The sequence below is a fragment of the Haematobia irritans genome, chromosome 3 (genome assembly GCF_050003625.1).
Source record: "Haematobia irritans isolate KBUSLIRL chromosome 3, ASM5000362v1, whole genome shotgun sequence".
Taxonomy (NCBI): domain Eukaryota; kingdom Metazoa; phylum Arthropoda; class Insecta; order Diptera; family Muscidae; genus Haematobia; species Haematobia irritans.
Genome location: NC_134399.1, coordinates 48,697,420 through 48,714,643, shown reverse-complemented (window position 1 = coordinate 48,714,643; position 17,224 = coordinate 48,697,420). Strand labels below are relative to the sequence as shown.

General features: G+C 36.3%; 1 protein-coding gene across 1 annotated transcript; it reads right to left on the bottom strand.

The window, feature by feature from the left end:
* Positions 1–13,629: 13,629 nt before the first annotated feature.
* LOC142230910 (uncharacterized) lies at positions 13,630–16,134 on the bottom strand. Its single transcript, XM_075301528.1, has 2 exons — positions 14,591–16,134; positions 13,630–14,482 (listed from the first exon to the last, which is right to left on the bottom strand). The coding sequence occupies exons 1-2, from the start codon at positions 16,132–16,134 to the stop codon at positions 13,630–13,632; spliced, it is 2,397 nt and encodes a 798-aa protein (XP_075157643.1).
* Between the last annotated feature and the right edge of the window lie 1,090 nt (positions 16,135–17,224).

Sequence of the window (17,224 nt, the reverse complement as noted above, 5' to 3'; positions counted from 1 at the left end):
CATTGTTACGTGTGTTTTATTGAACTAATATGTATTATAACAATAAATACCGGGTTTGTATTAAACCCAATACCGTTTTGGTATTATTTGGAAATACCACACTGTTTATACATCAATAACTTAATGGTATAAATATTAATACCGCTTAGGTATTATTTTTAATACCATTTTGGTATTTTCATAATACCGTGCTTTGTGTACCGTCTGTACCGTTCGGTATTGATATTGTACCATACGGGGTTTGCTAACTATCAATAACGTAAGGTATTGATTTGAGCCCGTATGGTAATAATTTTTCTACGGGTGTAGTTGTAAGCAAAAAAAAAAAAAACAATCGAAAGCGCGGGAAGCTATGCTCGGTATGTGTGTGTGCGTGATATTGAAAAATACGTTTGGAACTAATAATGTGACACAAAGTGACCTAAGTGTAAATAAAAGAAAAAAAATTCAAATAATCCCAGCATATATCGGTGGTAATTTCTATAATAACTGTATCCGCGTACAAGTGGCGTGATTTTCAATATTGGGTCATAACCTGTGTACAACAAAATATATGTCACCGACACAAATGAATAAAACCCAGTTGTACGCACCTGTGTATGCGTAAATATGATAATTCATTGCTAAAGTGGCTCAAAAGAGATAAAAGCTACATGTACACCCAGAAAACAAATTCGTTGCCTCAACCGAATTATTTGCCAACCGAAAGCAGGTGGTTCCATCAACTATCAATGATATCTGTCAGCACAACTAACATTTGGCAATTGTAACTGCATGGTAGAATGTTGGATCAACTTTGCATTGGTTGTCGCAATCTCATATTAATTGATTTGTTTGTTGGGGCAACCGCCCTCGATTTTCTTTATTATTATCCTAACCAAATTCCAATATTAAATGAAAGGGCAGATTGTATTGAGATTTTATTAATTTATTACAAGATTTACAATCATAATAAACTACGAAAATAAATACAAAAGGTGCAAACAACAAGGCTTTTGATCCACATATATGTGAGATCAATTTACATTACAATTTAAATTTTTTATAGGTAATGTTTGTATACCAATGACAGATAGTTATTAGGTTACAATTATGTGGTCAAACTACAGAACCTAATTCAATATATATTTGCCAGAAATTTCTTCCTTAAGCCTCTAGATATAAATACAGATCGACTTAGACTCGTCCTCTATGCTTAATACAATAAAAAAAAGCTCGCTTGCCGTAAAAAGTATTTGTGTTTGTTGGTGTATGAAGCCTGCAATTTTTATGGAAACTTTTGTAATATTCTTTTTTTATAAATCGGTGCGATACTTACCTGAAGGCAACTTCTTTTCTATGGGATAAACTTTATTCAATGTATTGCGGACTATTATCATGTAAATGCTGTTCCCCGTTTTTCAAATTTTGTAGCGTCATACCATTTACCATGTCGATGTTGATATAAATATTTATTTGTTGCAACAACTACCTTACGCTCGTCCTATAATTGAACTAAGATTCTATTAGTATACTCAACTTTTGGCTGCACCAACCATTTGTTGATTCGCATGATGTAGGTCTCACTATGCTGGTGGTTAGCTAAACAATTTTATGCAGCATAAAACCAAATTTATCGGCATTGGTTATTGTAACCAATTGAATGGTTATGGGAATTTCGTTTTGATCCTGTGAACTTTTTTATGGTCGTGTTGGATGTATAATGGGGAAAATAATCAAAACATTGTTCTTGTAACAAAAAATAAGTTACTGACATCATTTCCTCATTGTAATTATCGAATTGCAACCAACCATTTCTCTGGGTGTAAATTCAATTTTTTTCAATTTTTCAATTTTTATTCATCCAAAATCATCTTATTGCTATAAAGTACATATTTTCAGTTGTGTTTTGAGATTTATCTAGATGATATTACAACAAAATGTAGTCTATATAATAGTAATTGATTTGTTAATTTATCTCGTTATGTGGAAGTAAACATGGGCATACATATGTTTTATTTGCATAGGAAAAATGGGAAAAACCTTAAACTGATTAGAGAAATTTATAAATTCAAAACATTAATTAGAAAAAGATATGGATACAATTAGATTATATAGGTATATAATCAACTGTATACCAAATATTTCAGTTTGGTGATTCTATTTCTATATACATATTGCTATGCTGGTTAGTCTAAACATTCTCTCTTTATTTCATAATGCGAGTTTCTGATGTTGTTGAAAAATTTTGTATTTTGAATAGATGTGAATTCATTAAACAGTAAGTAATTAGTTTCTTCCTGCAGTCTTTGAGTAGGGTGGCGCCAATGTTTATTATAGATCATTTTCAAACATTTGTTTTGTATTATTTGCATCTTCTTGAAGTGAGACTTTGCAGCTTTTTGCCACACCGGACAGCCATATGCGAGGATCGGCCGAATTACGCATTTGTACAACAGATTTTTGTTTTTGGTGTTGAGTACTGATCGTCGGTTTAGAAAGGGCCACAGAGCTCGGAATGACTTAATAGCTTTTTCACAAGATGTTTCAATATGTCGATGGAATAAAAGTTTTTTGTCAAGTATAACTCCGAGGTATTTGACTTCATCTTTGATTTCGATATGAATTCCATTAAAGGATAAAGGTCGTCTAGGAATTATTTTTGGGGACTTGTTGTATGGAAATATAATGGCCTGTGTCTTATCTTGATTAATTTTAATCTTCCATTTCTTAAAGTAGTTGTTACATGATGTAAGGCTTCTTTCCATTTTCTTAAGCAATGCACTCGTAAGCTTACTTTTTGTAATTAAAGCCGTATCGTCAGCATAAAAGGCTGTTTCGTATGTTTGTGGATGTTTGAAATCAGACGTGTAGAGCGAATATAATATAGGAGATAAGATAGACCCCTGGGGGAGACCAGCTGGAATAGTCCTGGTTGATGAGCATGCATTATTGACAAACACTGAAAAATATCTGTTTGTAAGAAAATCTGCTATTATTTTCATAAGATATTTAGGGAAGTTCATTCTAATCAGCTTATAGATAAGACCGTTATGCCAAACAGTGTCAAATGCCTTTTCGACATCCAGAAGCACAACCCCTCTTGACTTTCTCTGCGTTTTATTCATACATATCTTATTTTGTATTGGTTTGATTTGATGCACTGTGCTGTGATTCTTTTTGAATCCGAACTGTTCGTGAGCTATTAAGTTGTGATCAGCAGCGAAATCGTTTATCCTGCATTGCAGACATTTTTCGAAAATTTTCCCAAGGTTGCTTAATAAACTAATTGGTCGGTAGCTATCAGGAAGGTATCTAGGCTTATTTTGCTTGTGAATCGCTACAACTTTGGCTTGCTTGAAAACTGATGGGAAATGATTATAACGTATGCAATCGTTGAACAAATTGACAAGGTGTTTAATAGCATTTAGAGGTAAATTTTTGAGAAGAATGTTTGGGATTCCATCCAGACCAGGTGATTTTAACGCTTTCAGCTGTGATAATATAGCAGATAGCTCCCCAACAGTGATAAGATCCAGTACATCGTAATCAGAAGGTTCCATCATCAAATTTTCCACCGTTCGATTAATTTTATTTTCGGAAGGATGTTTATAGTTTAAGGTTAGATAATTTGATTGCGAAAAAGTGTTTGCTAATAATAACCTCTTGCCGTCGACTTCCAATGGAGGTAATTGTACCTTACGTTTTCATCTTAAACTCCTGCTTAATTTCCAAAACTACTTGTCGCCAGGTTTTAGATTATCTAAGAGTTTAGACCAGATTTTATTCCTTTCAAAATTAATGCGTTCGTTTATAATCTTGTTCAAGAATTTTATACATTGTTTGTAAAACAGTTCACTTCTGCAATCAGAGGCCCGTAGCTTCTTGCGGTTAAATTTATTTCTTTGGCCTATGTAAACTAATATATCCCTAGGTAGAGATGTATTGTCAGTGTGTAGTCTCTTGGGTGTAGCCACATCTCTAGCATGTAATAAAAGTTGTACGAAAGCTTCTATTTCATTGTCAATTGCTGATGTTGATTCTCTTATTTCATTTCTATTACGGCAGTTGCTATCAATTGTATTCCTGAATAACCTCCAATTGCATTGAGCGTATATATGTTTGCTGAGATCGATCGAATTAGCTGACATGCATTCAATCGTGCACATAATTGGCTTGTGATCCGATGGGATATAAAGGGTGATTTGTTAAGAGCTTGATAACTTTTTTTTAAAAAAAAACGCATAAAATTTGCAAAATCTCATCGGTTCTTTATTTGAAACGTTAGATTGGTCCATGACATTTACTTTTTGAAGATAATTTCATTTAAATGTTGACCGCGGCTGCGTCTTAGGTGGTCCATTCGGAAAGTCCAATTTTGGGCAACTTTTTCGAGCATTTCGGCCGGAATAGCCCGAATTTCTTCGGAAATGTTGTCTTCCAAAGCTGGAATAGTTGCTGGCTTATTTCTGTAGACTTTAGACTTGACGTAGCCCCACAAAAAATAGTCTAAAGGCGTCAAATCGCATGATCTTGGTGGCCAACTTACCGGTCCATTTCTTGAGATGAATTGTTCTCCGAAGTTTTCCCTCAAAATGGCCATAGAATCGCGAGCTGTGTGGCATGTAGCGCCATCTTGTTGAAACCACATGTCAACCAAGTTCAGTTCTTCCATTTTTGGCAACAAAAAGTTTGTTAGCATCGAACGATAGCGATCGCCATTCACCGTAACGTTGCGTCCAACAGCATCTTTGAAAAAATACGGTCCAATGATTCCACCAGCGTACAAACCACACCAAACAGTGCATTTTTCGGGATGCATGGGCAGTTCTTGAACGGCTTCTGGTTGCTCTTCACTCCAAATGCGGCAATTTTGCTTATTTACGTAGCCATTCAACCAGAAATGAGCCTCATCGCTGAACAAAATTTGTCGATAAAAAAGCGGATTTTCTGCCACTGATTTTGGTAATAAAATTCAATGATTTGCAAGCGTTGCTCGTTAGTAAGTCTATTCATGATGAAATGTCAAAGCATACTGAGCATCTTTCTCTTTGACACCATGTCTGAAATCCCACGTGATCTGTCAAATACTAATGCATGAAAATCCTAACCTCAAAAGAATCACCCTTTAGTAATCAAGAGACTTTACTGTTATAGGTAGGGTGGAGTTGCTGATGACGATGTCTATTGTGGAGGGTGTTCGATTCCGTTGATGAGGGTATAAGGTAGGACAGTTTGGATAGTAGATGAAAAAGCTGCTTGTGTGTTGCAAGCTGTTAAGCGCTATTCCAGCCGAATTATTTGATTCACAGTTCCAAGAGCTGTGTTTAGCATTGAAATCGCCAAGCACAACATATTCGGTACATTCCGGGGTCAATGCTACAACATCTTTTTTTCTGAGAGTACCTAGGGGAATAAGCTGTTGTTAAAACCAGACGTCTTTCATTTATAAAAACTTCAACAGATAGGTTTTCTATAGAGGACGTGTGTGTAATTGGTAAAAGTTTGTGTTTAAGGCTTCTAAGAATCAAAAAGGCAACACCCCCACCTCTTGAATCTCGTCTGTCATTGCGATAAAGTGTATAATTTTTGAAATATGGATTATGATTTGCTTTGAAAAAAGTTTCATTTAATGAAGCTGCGTGAACATTCTGATTTTCGAGTAATAATTCTAACTGCTTAAGTGAAGTATAATTTGAAATCCCATTTGAATTCCAATGTAGTATTCTGAACTGTCTGCAATTATTTGAGATCATAGGCATGCTTAATCATTGACATGACGACATACATTTGCTGAGCCTTTGATGTACATTGACTGAGCTCGTCAAGAGCTGAGGTGAATATATTAAATAATTCATCCATGCTAAATAGTTCACCATGGTTTGAATTTTTTAATTGGTCAGCATAAGAGAAACGATCTTCGCTGTGTTGAGTTTGGTGGAAGTTTTTGTTCCCAGTGATCGTCGAAATATTAGTCGTGCGAGTAGTGTGGAGAGATCTTTGAGTTCTTGTGGCTCTCCGAGTTTGTCTTGTTGTTGCCTTTTCTCGTACCTCGATGTAGTGAGCACGAAGGGGACAGTTTACATCATTAGCTGCGTGATCAGTTCTCTCTTTGCCGAACTTCTTGCAGTTAAAACAAGAGAACGCAGCGGGTTTCTTTTCGTTATTATTAAATGGACAGTCATTGGTGTGGTGTGGCAGGCTTTCTGCTGCAATGCTCTCCCCCATGCCCATACATTAGGCAGTTCCAGCACTGGGTGGGTTTGTTTTTAGTTTTTTGTTTACGTTTTCTCCAAGAGATTATAACGCTATTGATCGTTGTAACATTTTTCAAATAAGCTGGGTTGGAGTTTTTACGAACAAACTGTACTTTATATACAGCGTCGTCAACATTACTGTGTCTGGTGTTTATTTCAGTCACTTGATGTGGAGAAAGGTTGTATGATTTTAACTCATTTGCAATTTCATCTACATTTATTTTGGGCAGGCCGTGCAAAAAGACCGTATACAGCCCATTTTCCTTCGAATTGTAGGAATGATGTTCGATTTTGTTTTCCTTTAACGAATTAATGCAGAATTCGTATTTTTCGAAATTTTGGGGAAATATTTTAGTTCCTGTGGAGGTGCGTTTATAAATACAATCACTTCCGAGCAAGTGTTGAACTTCTCTCTGGGTGTAAATATTGAAACAAAAATGCTAAAAAAACGTGTGAGTAGCTATCACTTAAACTACAGACGCATATTGCGCCAAGTGACCTAAATCCAAAAGGCCAAAATGAAAACAATTATGCTAAACTGAAAATTACGTGTGAAACATTGTGAAAGAAAAACAAGTAAGGAAAGTCTAAAGTCGGGCGGGGCCGACTATATTATACCCTGCACCACTTTGTAGATCTAAATTTTCGATACCATATCACATCCGTCAAATGTGTTGGGGGCTATATAAAGGTTTGTCCCAAATACATAAATTTAAATATCACTCGATCTGGACAGAATTTGATAGACTTCTACAAAATCTATAGACTCAAATTTTAAGTCGGCTAATGCACTAGGGTGGAACACAATGTTAGTAAAACAATATGGGAAACATTTAAATCTGAAGCAATTTTAAGGAAACTTCGCAAAAGTTTATTTACGATTTATCGTTCGATATACACACCCTCAAAAAAAATCGCTTCTTTAACATATGTTCCAAACATATTTTGCAGGAAGCACATATATTATTGGATACTGCCGAAACATTAATATGTTTGTTTTATGTGAACATATTATATGTTTGGAAGTATTTTGAGCCAAAAATATTATATGCTTGGAAGAAATTTTCCCAAACACGATTGTGCTCATTCCCTAACATACTCGTAATTTTCACTTCCACGAAATTTTTTAGTTATTGGCACCTTTCTCTGTAATACAAATAATGTTGAAGAAATTATTTATTTTATAAATTTTTTAAATTTTACCTTTCGCCTGCACGGAGAATCGAACCGAGGACCATACAGTTTGTAAGCCAACACACTATCCACTGGGCTACGTAGCTGTTATAGTCACCAGTAGATAATTATCGTTTTAAGTTACATTTATATAGCATAGTTTGCAGCGCCCACGAGCCTATGCAAACATAACATTATTTAACAGAAACATACATTTGTTTGCCACGTGGAGCAGTGGTTAGCATGTCTGCCTTGCATGCAAAGGGTCGTGGGTTCAATCCCTGCTCCGACCGAACATTTTTTTTTTTTTTTTTTTTTTTTAATTTACACATTTATATTTATACTATATTATTTTTTTTAAATGAAACTTCGAAATGTGCGTTATTAAAGATTTATAGTCAGTAACAGTGCTTGATATAAACGAAATTGACTGATTTTTGGATAAAATATTATTTTTTATTGCAAAAATAACAATCTTGTAATAAAAAACTGTTTTTGTACAAAACTTTAAAATTTGGAAGGAATTCAAAAACTAACAAAAGAAGAACGTGGAGTCGAGTATAAACATACATACATAATTTTATAATATAAACATAAATTTATTTAGGAGTGAACAGTTTTTTGCTAGCATTTAACACCATCGCTATAAAATTCCTTTTATTTTTCTTTAATAATTCATTTTAAAGAAAATAAACTTTTTAAATTGTTTTAGCTGTAAAACTCGAACTTAATGCCCGCTTTTATATTTGATGGTGTCCGTCAACTCCTCGTGGACTACTTTTTAATAAAGAGGAACTAAAGTTTGTTTTTTTACATTTTACTGTGTAATTTTTCACTATTTCCTCCTTATTTCATTTTACTGTCCCAACTCTAAAAAGAGTATAGTGCCCTTTCGTTATTTTTATGAAGACCCCTGATTTCTTTTAACGAACCAAGAAAAGAATTGTGCCCATAATGCCAAAATGATAAACAAAACACATGTCCACACATACATAAAATGCTGCTCTCAAGGCGAAAACATAAGCTGTTTGTTTTTCAAATGTCTATTCTCTTGGTTCAGAATGTATATTCTCTTTATTCAAATTAAATAATATTTAGACATAAACATATCAAATTTTTGGCCTTATCATAAAACAGTTTTCCGAAACAACATACAAGCGGTTTCACAGAAATTGTTCTCTTTTGACTCTTTTGCTGTGTTATATTGATTTCTTTCGTCAACTCTCCCGGTTTCCATCTCTATTTCTCTCTATACTCTCTTTTTGTCGCTCTCTGAATAAAATATCACAACATATATATGTTTACTCGAAATTTGTAAATTTATATATGTTTGTATTCACACATATGATTTTTATGAAACATTCATGCCCCAAACATAATATATTCTAACATATTAACATAGATGTCCCAAACATTTAGTGTTAGTTTAGGAACATTACATGTTCGCACTTAAATATATTGTAGTTTAAAATCGTGCCCGAAACACATTTTGTTTATATCGGAACATATGAAAAACATATTTTTCTGACAGTGCATGTATTAGAAGTTTAGGAAAATTAGAGTCATTTTTACTACTTTTCGACTAAGCAGTGGCGATTTTACAAAGAAAATTTTGGTATTTTGACAATTTTTGTCGAAATCAGAAAAACATATTTATATATGGGAGCTATATCTAAATCTGAACCGATTTCAACCAAATTTGGCACGCATAGCAACAATGCTAATTCTACTCCCTGTGCAAAATTTCAACTAAATCGGAGTTAAAAATTGGCCTCTGTGGTTATATGAGTGTAAATCGGGCGAAAGCTATATATGGGAGATATATCTAAATCTGAACCGATTTCAACCAAATTTGGAACGTATAGCTACAATGCTAATTATAATTATAATTATAAAAATATATATGGCAGCTATATCTAAATCTGAACCGATTTTTTCCAAAATCAATAGGGATCGTCTTTGAGCCGAAACAGGGCCCTATACCAAATTTTAGGACAATCGGACTAAAACTGCGAGCTGTACTTTGCACACAAAAATACATCAACAGACAGACAGACAGACGGACAGACAGACAGACGGACAGACAGACAGACAGACAGACGGACATCGCTACATCGACTCAGAATTTAATTCTAAGACGATCGGTATACTAAACGATGGGTCTCATACTTTTCCTTCTTGGCGTTACATACAAATGCACAAACTTATTATACCCTGTACCACAGTAGTGGTGAAGGGTATAATAAACTGTACCAAACAACAAATAATAAAAACGTGACACACTATATACATATGTGTATATATATACAAAAACATCAAATGTTCCACAGATTTCCCGGAAACCATGAAAAGTTATATTTCCGTTGGTAAGTCAAATTTCATTACCATTCCAGGTTGTCCCTCATCCTTATACTTTACATTGCCCTTTACTTCTGCAGCTATACATTAGAAATTGTCCTAATTTTGATTTAAATTACTATATTTCACGTTAAAATTAATTTTACTTTCGTGTTAGAAAAATCTATCTATTAACTTTCTTTTTATCCATTTTCTTCCAACCATTTTTTGATCCTTATGATAATCTTCCTCAAATCCTTAGCCTTATCACTTAAATATTGAATTTACTCTAATGTCTCTTGTGTGAATTTCATGTGAATTTTGCTAGCGTTATCTTTGAATTCAGCTTCTATTTACCTCGAATTGAAAACTCTTGACTTCGACTTGATTTCATTTTCAAATCAACTTGGATTTTATGTCAAATTTACTCAGTTTGCAATTTGATATAATTTCGAGTTGAAATTGATCCAAGTTGACTCAATTCTATTTTTGAACTGAATCCAATTGAATTTTTTTCCAAATTTTAAATAAATGAGTGTAGTTTCACTTGAAATGAGTTTGGTTTGTTTCAATTTAATAAAAATTGAATTTATCTATACTGAACAGTGATATAAATTTGATGTGAAAATGCCGTGAATTCAAATGTGTCGTATTTCAATTCAAATTGACTTTACTCAGTTCGATTTGAATTTTTATCTGATTGATTCTATTTCGACCTGTTTCGGTTTCACTTGGACTTGAGTCCAGCTTGACTCGTCTGTGCCTAAGCTTTTGGTTTGAGTTTTAATTTTTATTTGGATAGGAAAATTACTTGAACTTTGTTTGAATGTGGTTTATACCATTTTATAATTTAATCCTATTTAATTTGAATTAATCTATTCTCTCCTATTATTATAGCCTTATTATGATTCGAACTCGTGTCGACATTGATCGCAAATGATCTGAATTTCGGTTGTGCTGAAAGTATCCCATTTATTCGCTTGTAATTAAATCTACCCAAATTGGATTTAACTTTTGTTTAAAATTATTTAATTTAATGTCTCCGGAGTTCAAGTGTATCGAATTAATTTTAATTTTAGTTTCAATTTTTTTTATTTTAATTTTAATCCTAGTTTAAATTTCGTTTATTTAAGTTCAAGCCTAATTTAGTTCATTCCACCCTACTAATTAACTTTATCATAAATCAAGCCAATATTTTTAACTCAATTTTTTATTCTAATTTTATTAAAATTCAACAGCAATTTAGTTTCAGTTTTTATCTTAGCTTTTCATTTAATTCGAAATAATTTAATATAAGTCCGTTAAAGTCCTTCCCTTACTGTTTCTACTTGAAAATGCTTTGAATGTTATGTAAATTCGACTTGCTCTATGTATGGTGTTTTCGTTACGTCTTGATTTGCCTCGTTTTGGCTCCAAACGCTTTGCATCCAAATTACATTCGATTTTACATTATTTTGATCCTGATTGAACTCGATATAATTTTGAGTTGAATCAGGTTGTGAATAATTTTGAAAGGCTTGCATAAGCTAATTCCGGTTACGTAGTAGGTTTTAGTTAGGATGGGTCCACTGAAATGTCCCATGTTGATCTTGGAGCAGGCTGTGGTGATATATGCATGTTGGCCCTTTTCTTAAAAATGCACTTTATTAGTAGGATCACAACAACGATTAGAATAAGTCCTAATCCACAGTAGCTAACGGTCAGGCTATGAACTGCATGGTAAGTTGAGGTTGTTGGAATTTCACGTAGTTGTGCCTTCACTTCTGCCTGCAAACGATTTATTTCTTCTAAACTTGAGCGGTGAATGAACGCTTGCGTTATATTTTTCATGTTAGGTGGTGTATTGAAGAATGACATCTCATTGTCTGAACTGGACTGGTGTAGGGTCGATGTGATAGTTGGTGGCTGTTGATAGTAATCATCTCATTTTTCATTGTGCAACCTGCTGGCAGTGTTAATATTCCAGTACCCTGTAAAGGATGATAACTGCTTTTACCATTACAGACTGTACTTAATTTTAGTTGTGAATCAGTTGCAAACAGCCATTGATTTTTCTTGAACAGTTGATACCACACATTGTGGTTAGATAATACTTCGATATTGCAGCTAGGGTCAGATTCGTTATTGAATAGATGGACTTCGCAGCTACAAATCGGCGAACCTTTATGGTAAACTGCTTGGATATTTGGGCATAAAAGGGTGTTGTGATCCAGTGAGCTGCAGTCAAGTAGTTTGATGTCATCCATTGGAAATTATTGATCACGATGAGCATTAAAGGCTATCATTTCTGATGTCGGCATGAGGGCTACTAGAGTATTATTCACCACTTGTGGAACTGGTGTAAGGTAAAATAGGTCATATTCATCCTGGTTTGACAATGGAATGAACAAGGTGCAGATGATATGGTCGTTCGATATTGAGGCATGAGCTGTTGCGATGCCATATAAGTGTATTATATCTACTACTGGTAGTGTTAAATCTTGCGGTAGGTTAGCCTTTATATTAGCTACCTCGGCAGCAAATTGTTGTGGAGTTAGTATAAGCGGGCTGATCCGACCATGATGAGTGTCAGCCAACAAATCCGTCATGGAAGCATGCATTTTTTGCAAGTTATTTGCAATTAGGATTAACTGGATACTGAGCGATAAGATGAGTTGAGAGCGGTATATATTTTCGTTGTTTGTGAGATTCATGAGTCTGCTCATTTTAAAATTTATTTTTTCAAAACTCTCCTGTGTCCGAGCTTCAGATTGCTTCATGAGATTAAGGGTGGAGTCCAGAAATGATGTTTGGTTCCGCAGTAGGCCTTGCAGTCGAGCTTCGTTAGTTTTAATAATATTGATTGTTCCTGACATTTTCTCAGCATAATTTGAGTCTAGAACACCAAATAATGAATTTGCTACGTTGCCGACTATATCTATTGCCCCTCGTTTCTTCCGTAGACCGAGATTTTCTGGAGTGGCTGGCAAATCTTTCTGGATATTGTAGAAATGGGTTATTAGGCCACTACATTGATCGCGGAAGTGTGAGTGATTGCATGTTTTCGCTAAGGCATTGGTTCCGTTGATGAAGAGCTGCAGTTCCTTATGAAGAGGTGCCAGTTCGAAATATATCAGCAGCTTCCATTCTGATAGAATTGGCTTGATGTTACCAATACACTCAAAATGTATACCAGGGTTGCCTTTAATCGGAGTATAGGTAACTTGTTGGCACATCACTAGTGGGAGGAATAATGCTAGAATCACTAGCATGCTGGTTGTGGGAAGGTTAGCACGTTTTGGAGGTGGTGAACCATTATCTTTGTCGCTAGATGCGGCGCTGCGGCTGAGCGGAAGTGAATTATCTCCTTTTTCGTCGTTAGGTTGTTCTAGAGGGAGAGGAGCGAGTAGGTGGATGGCTCGCTTAATGATACCGCTTGAGGTTTTTACTGCGGCTGTCCTGACCAGACCATCTGACCCTGGATAAGTTTCAATGTCTTTACCAAGTCGCCAGTTCATGACAGGCAAGTTATCTTTAATTGCGACTATAGTGCCCAATTGCAGATTTTGAGATGCAGTTTGCCATTTATTACGCTGCTGAAGTTCATTGAGATATTCCTGGGACCATCTTTTCCAGAATTGGTGTTTTATTCGGGATACTAACTCCCATCGTTTTGCCAAAGTTGATGATGTTGCTTGGGCTGTGACGTCTACTTGAGCAGTTAGGGGTTCTCCAATCAAAAAATGGCCCGGAGTCAATGCAGCAGCGTCATTAGGATTATTTGGTAGTGGTGCTATTGGCCTAGAGTTTAGTATCGCTTCAACCTCTATGACAATGGTCTCCATTTCTTCATAAGTCAGGGATGCACTCGATATTTCCTTTATCAGAAGACCTTTAGCGGATTTTACAGCTGCTTCTCAAAGTCCACCGAAATGAGGAGATCGCGGAGGTATAAAGTGGAAAGTAATGCTTCTAGTTGCGCATTCTCGTTGTATTTTTTCTTGAGCTGTCGTTGAGAATAACGAGGTTGACAGCTCTGCGAGTTGATTTTTTGCTCCCACGAAGTTGGTGCGTTATCATAATATAGGTTTTGGCAATGGCCCCTTCGACCAATGAATCTTTTCAACGCCCCAATAAAGGCATCGGTTGTAAGGTCCGTTACAAGTTCTAGATGAACTGCTTTTGTTGAAAAGCAGCAAAATATCGCAAGATATGCTTTCTGAGGTCGTTTTCCTCTTGTTTTGAAATGTACCCAGATTGGTCCGCAATAATCTACCCCTGCGTTTATGAAGGGCCTTGCAGGCGTTACTCTTGTTTCTGGCAAATTTCCCATAATTTGTTTCAGAAGCTTTGGTTTTGATCTTGCACATTGAATACATTTGTGAACAGTTTCACGAGCCAAATGCTTTCCTTTGATGGGCCAGAAGCGTTGTCTCACCGTAGCAAGGAGTGCGGTAGGTCCGCAATGCTTATTTTCCTTATGTAACGATTCGAAGATTAGTCGACTTATTGGGTCATTGAATGGCAAAAGCATGGGATATTTGGCATTAAAACTCAAAGTCGATTCTTCTAGTCTACCTCCAACTCTTAAAACTGTATGTTCGTCCAAGAACGGCGACAAACTTTTGATTTGACTTGAGCCTTTAAGTTCTCTATGCTTCTCCAGTTGTAAAATGTATTCTTTGAAGTTAGAATGCTGTGCGATACGAACTATGACAATAAGAGAATCGTGAAGTTCAAAGGGAGTGAGGGTTGGCCTGTTTTGTCGGTTTTCTTTACGGGTTTTGGAATTTTTAATAAATCTCAGAACATAAGCAACAATTCGTTAGAGTGTCTTCAAGGAATTCCTGTGATTTATTTTGTACAAGAAGTTTTCTGCATCAACGGCCAACATTAGGGTGTGGAGGTTCTGCTTTCGTTCAGTGCTAATCGAATCAGGAGAAGGTAGAAACGCAGGAGGCCAATGTTTCTCGTCTCCGTGAAGAAAGAATGGTCCAAGCATCCATTGAGTCGTTTGTTTCAACTGATGTGGGTCTGATCCCCTAGATATGATATCTGCCGGGTTATCCTTGGAACTAACGTGTCTCCATTGTTCAGGAGTCGTGTTGTCTTGAATTGAAGCAATACGATTAGCGACAAAGGTGTGAAAGGAGGATGATCTTGAGTTGATCCAATTTAACACTATTGTGGAATCAGTCCAGTAGTAAGTGGGTGTTGTCATCATGTCTAAATCGCTCTTAACTTTAACCGCCAAGTTGGCTCCCAGCTGTGCAGCGCACAATTCTAGTCTTGGAAGTGTTTGTTGTTTAAGGGGTGCTACTCGGGATTTCGCACAAAGGAGGTTTACAAGTATAATCTTATTCGGTAAGATTGTTCTAATGTATACTGCTGCCCCGTATGCCTTTTCTGATGCGTCGCTGAAGATGTGGAGCTGAGTGCTTTGAGAAATATGTCTCTTATAGACATGTCGGTGAACGGGAAAGGTTTCAAGTGACTTGAGGCTCTCTCTACAGTTTCGCCATCGATAGTCGAATTCTGAAGGTACAGCTTCATCCCATGAAAGATTTAGATTCCACAGTTCTTGGACAAAGATTTTTGCCCTGACGACTACAGGAGATAGCAAACCTAGTGGGTCGAAAATACGTGCAAGATCTGAAGTGACCGTCCTCTTGGTCACTGACTTGATTGGCGCTAGGTTGACCTTTACTTTAAGTTGGTCAGCTTTGGGTAACCAGGCCAATCCCAAAGTGTTGGTATAATTGGTGTCATCTGTGCTGAAGTCCAGGCTAACTTCTTGGTCGCACTCCGGAATGTTATGAAGCAGATGGATATGATTGGCACTCCACTTTCGTAAATTAAATCCGTATTGCGCCATGACTTGTTGCAGTTGGCGCTGGATTTCCAAAGCTGTATTCAAGCTGTCTGCTCCGCCCAGGCCATCATCCACATAGAAGTTCTTTTCCAAAAAACTGGCTGCTAAAGGAAAATGCATCTTATTTTCCCTGCTTATTTCTTTCAAGCATCTTATTGCCAGATAGGGGGCTGGTCGGGTTCCGTATGTTACGGTATTTAATGTGAAGTAGTTGATAGGTTCGGTGGTATTGTTCCGCCACAGGATAATCTGATATGATCTGTCTCTAGGATGTATCAGTATTTGACGAAACATTTTTCCTATGTCTGTGGTAAACACGAAACGTGGCAATCTGAAGCGTAGCAGAATAGCAAACAGACCATTCTGTAGAGTTGGGCCAGTATATAAAACATCGTTCAGTGACTTTCCAGAGGATGTTTTTGTTGAAGCATCGAATACTACTCGGAGTTTAGTGGTGCTGCTTTCAGGTCGTAGGACGCAGTGGTGGGGAATAAAATATTTTGCTCCTGTCACATTGTCTATGTTGACTTTAGTCATATGGCCTAGTACTTCGTATTCCTTCATAAACTGTATTTATTGTTGTTTTAAAGTAATGTCTTTGGATAGTCGCCGTTCCAATGATAGGAAACGGTTGAAAGCGAGACTGTGTGACTCTCCTAAAGAGCTTGGTTCGGCACAAAACGGGAGCCGTACGATGAATCTTCCTTCTTTGTCACGTCCAGTATGCTGATTAAAGTGGGCTTCACACTGTGCGTCATATATCGATAATTGCTTCTGTGTATTATCGACTTCTTCCAGTTTCCAAAATTCCGTTAGTACTCCACATATTGATGTTTGCAAATGTTGATCAAAGACCTTCCCTGATGCTATCCACTTGTGTTTAGCAAGATTGGAAGGTTGTCTCCTAGTTGGATTTGTCCGATAGCGAGTAGCTGATGATAATATTCTGCGCCTAATAAGATGTCGATTTTGCCTGGACGGTTGAAGGTAGGGTCTGCCAGCGTTACATTCTTGGGAATTTGCCATTTATCAATGTGGATAAATTGAGCAGGTTGGGGAGTAATTATTTGGGGAAGTGCGAATGCCTCCAAGCGTGATGAGAAATTGTTGTATCTTGACTGGAGCGAAATGTTCACTCTGTGTTGAACCTTGGTCGCTGCCTGATAGGCGAATTTGCAAAAACTATAGGTGCGAAGTATAATGACTATTGTATAAGCTGTCATGACGTGGAGGAAAAGGAATCAATTAAACACCTCTTGTGTGAGTGTCCTGCTTTTTGTGTAAGGCGTAAGCGAATTTTAGGAGCATATAGCTTTAGATTACTGGCTGACCTGGAAAACGTTAACTTAAGCAGTTTGTTAATATTTTTGGAGCAATCTGGTTGGTTCCACAAAAGTAAATAATAGAGAAGGTTCAGTGGTTAAGACTAGAAGTGCCCATATGTAATAGGTACTTTTAGTTAAATGTGGTATCACAATGGACTGAATAGTCTAAGTGAGCCTGAAATTTAATCGGGCTGCCACTTTAACCTAACCTAACCTAAGATTGGTCCGATTTCTTCCTATACCACTAATTGACATAGTCGTAGGTCTACTTGGTAAACCCAGTCGTGCTACTAATCTTTCCG

Bases quoted from the DNA above. Each gene is read 5' to 3' on its own strand.
- LOC142230910 (XM_075301528.1), bottom strand. From the start codon at position 16,134: ATGACTAAAGTCAACATAGACAATGTGACAGGAGCAAAATATTTTATT. The intron at 14,483-14,590 runs GTACAAAATAAA...CCGACAAAACAG, and splicing joins GTTGATGCAGAAAACTTCTT to GCCAACCCTCACTCCCTTTG.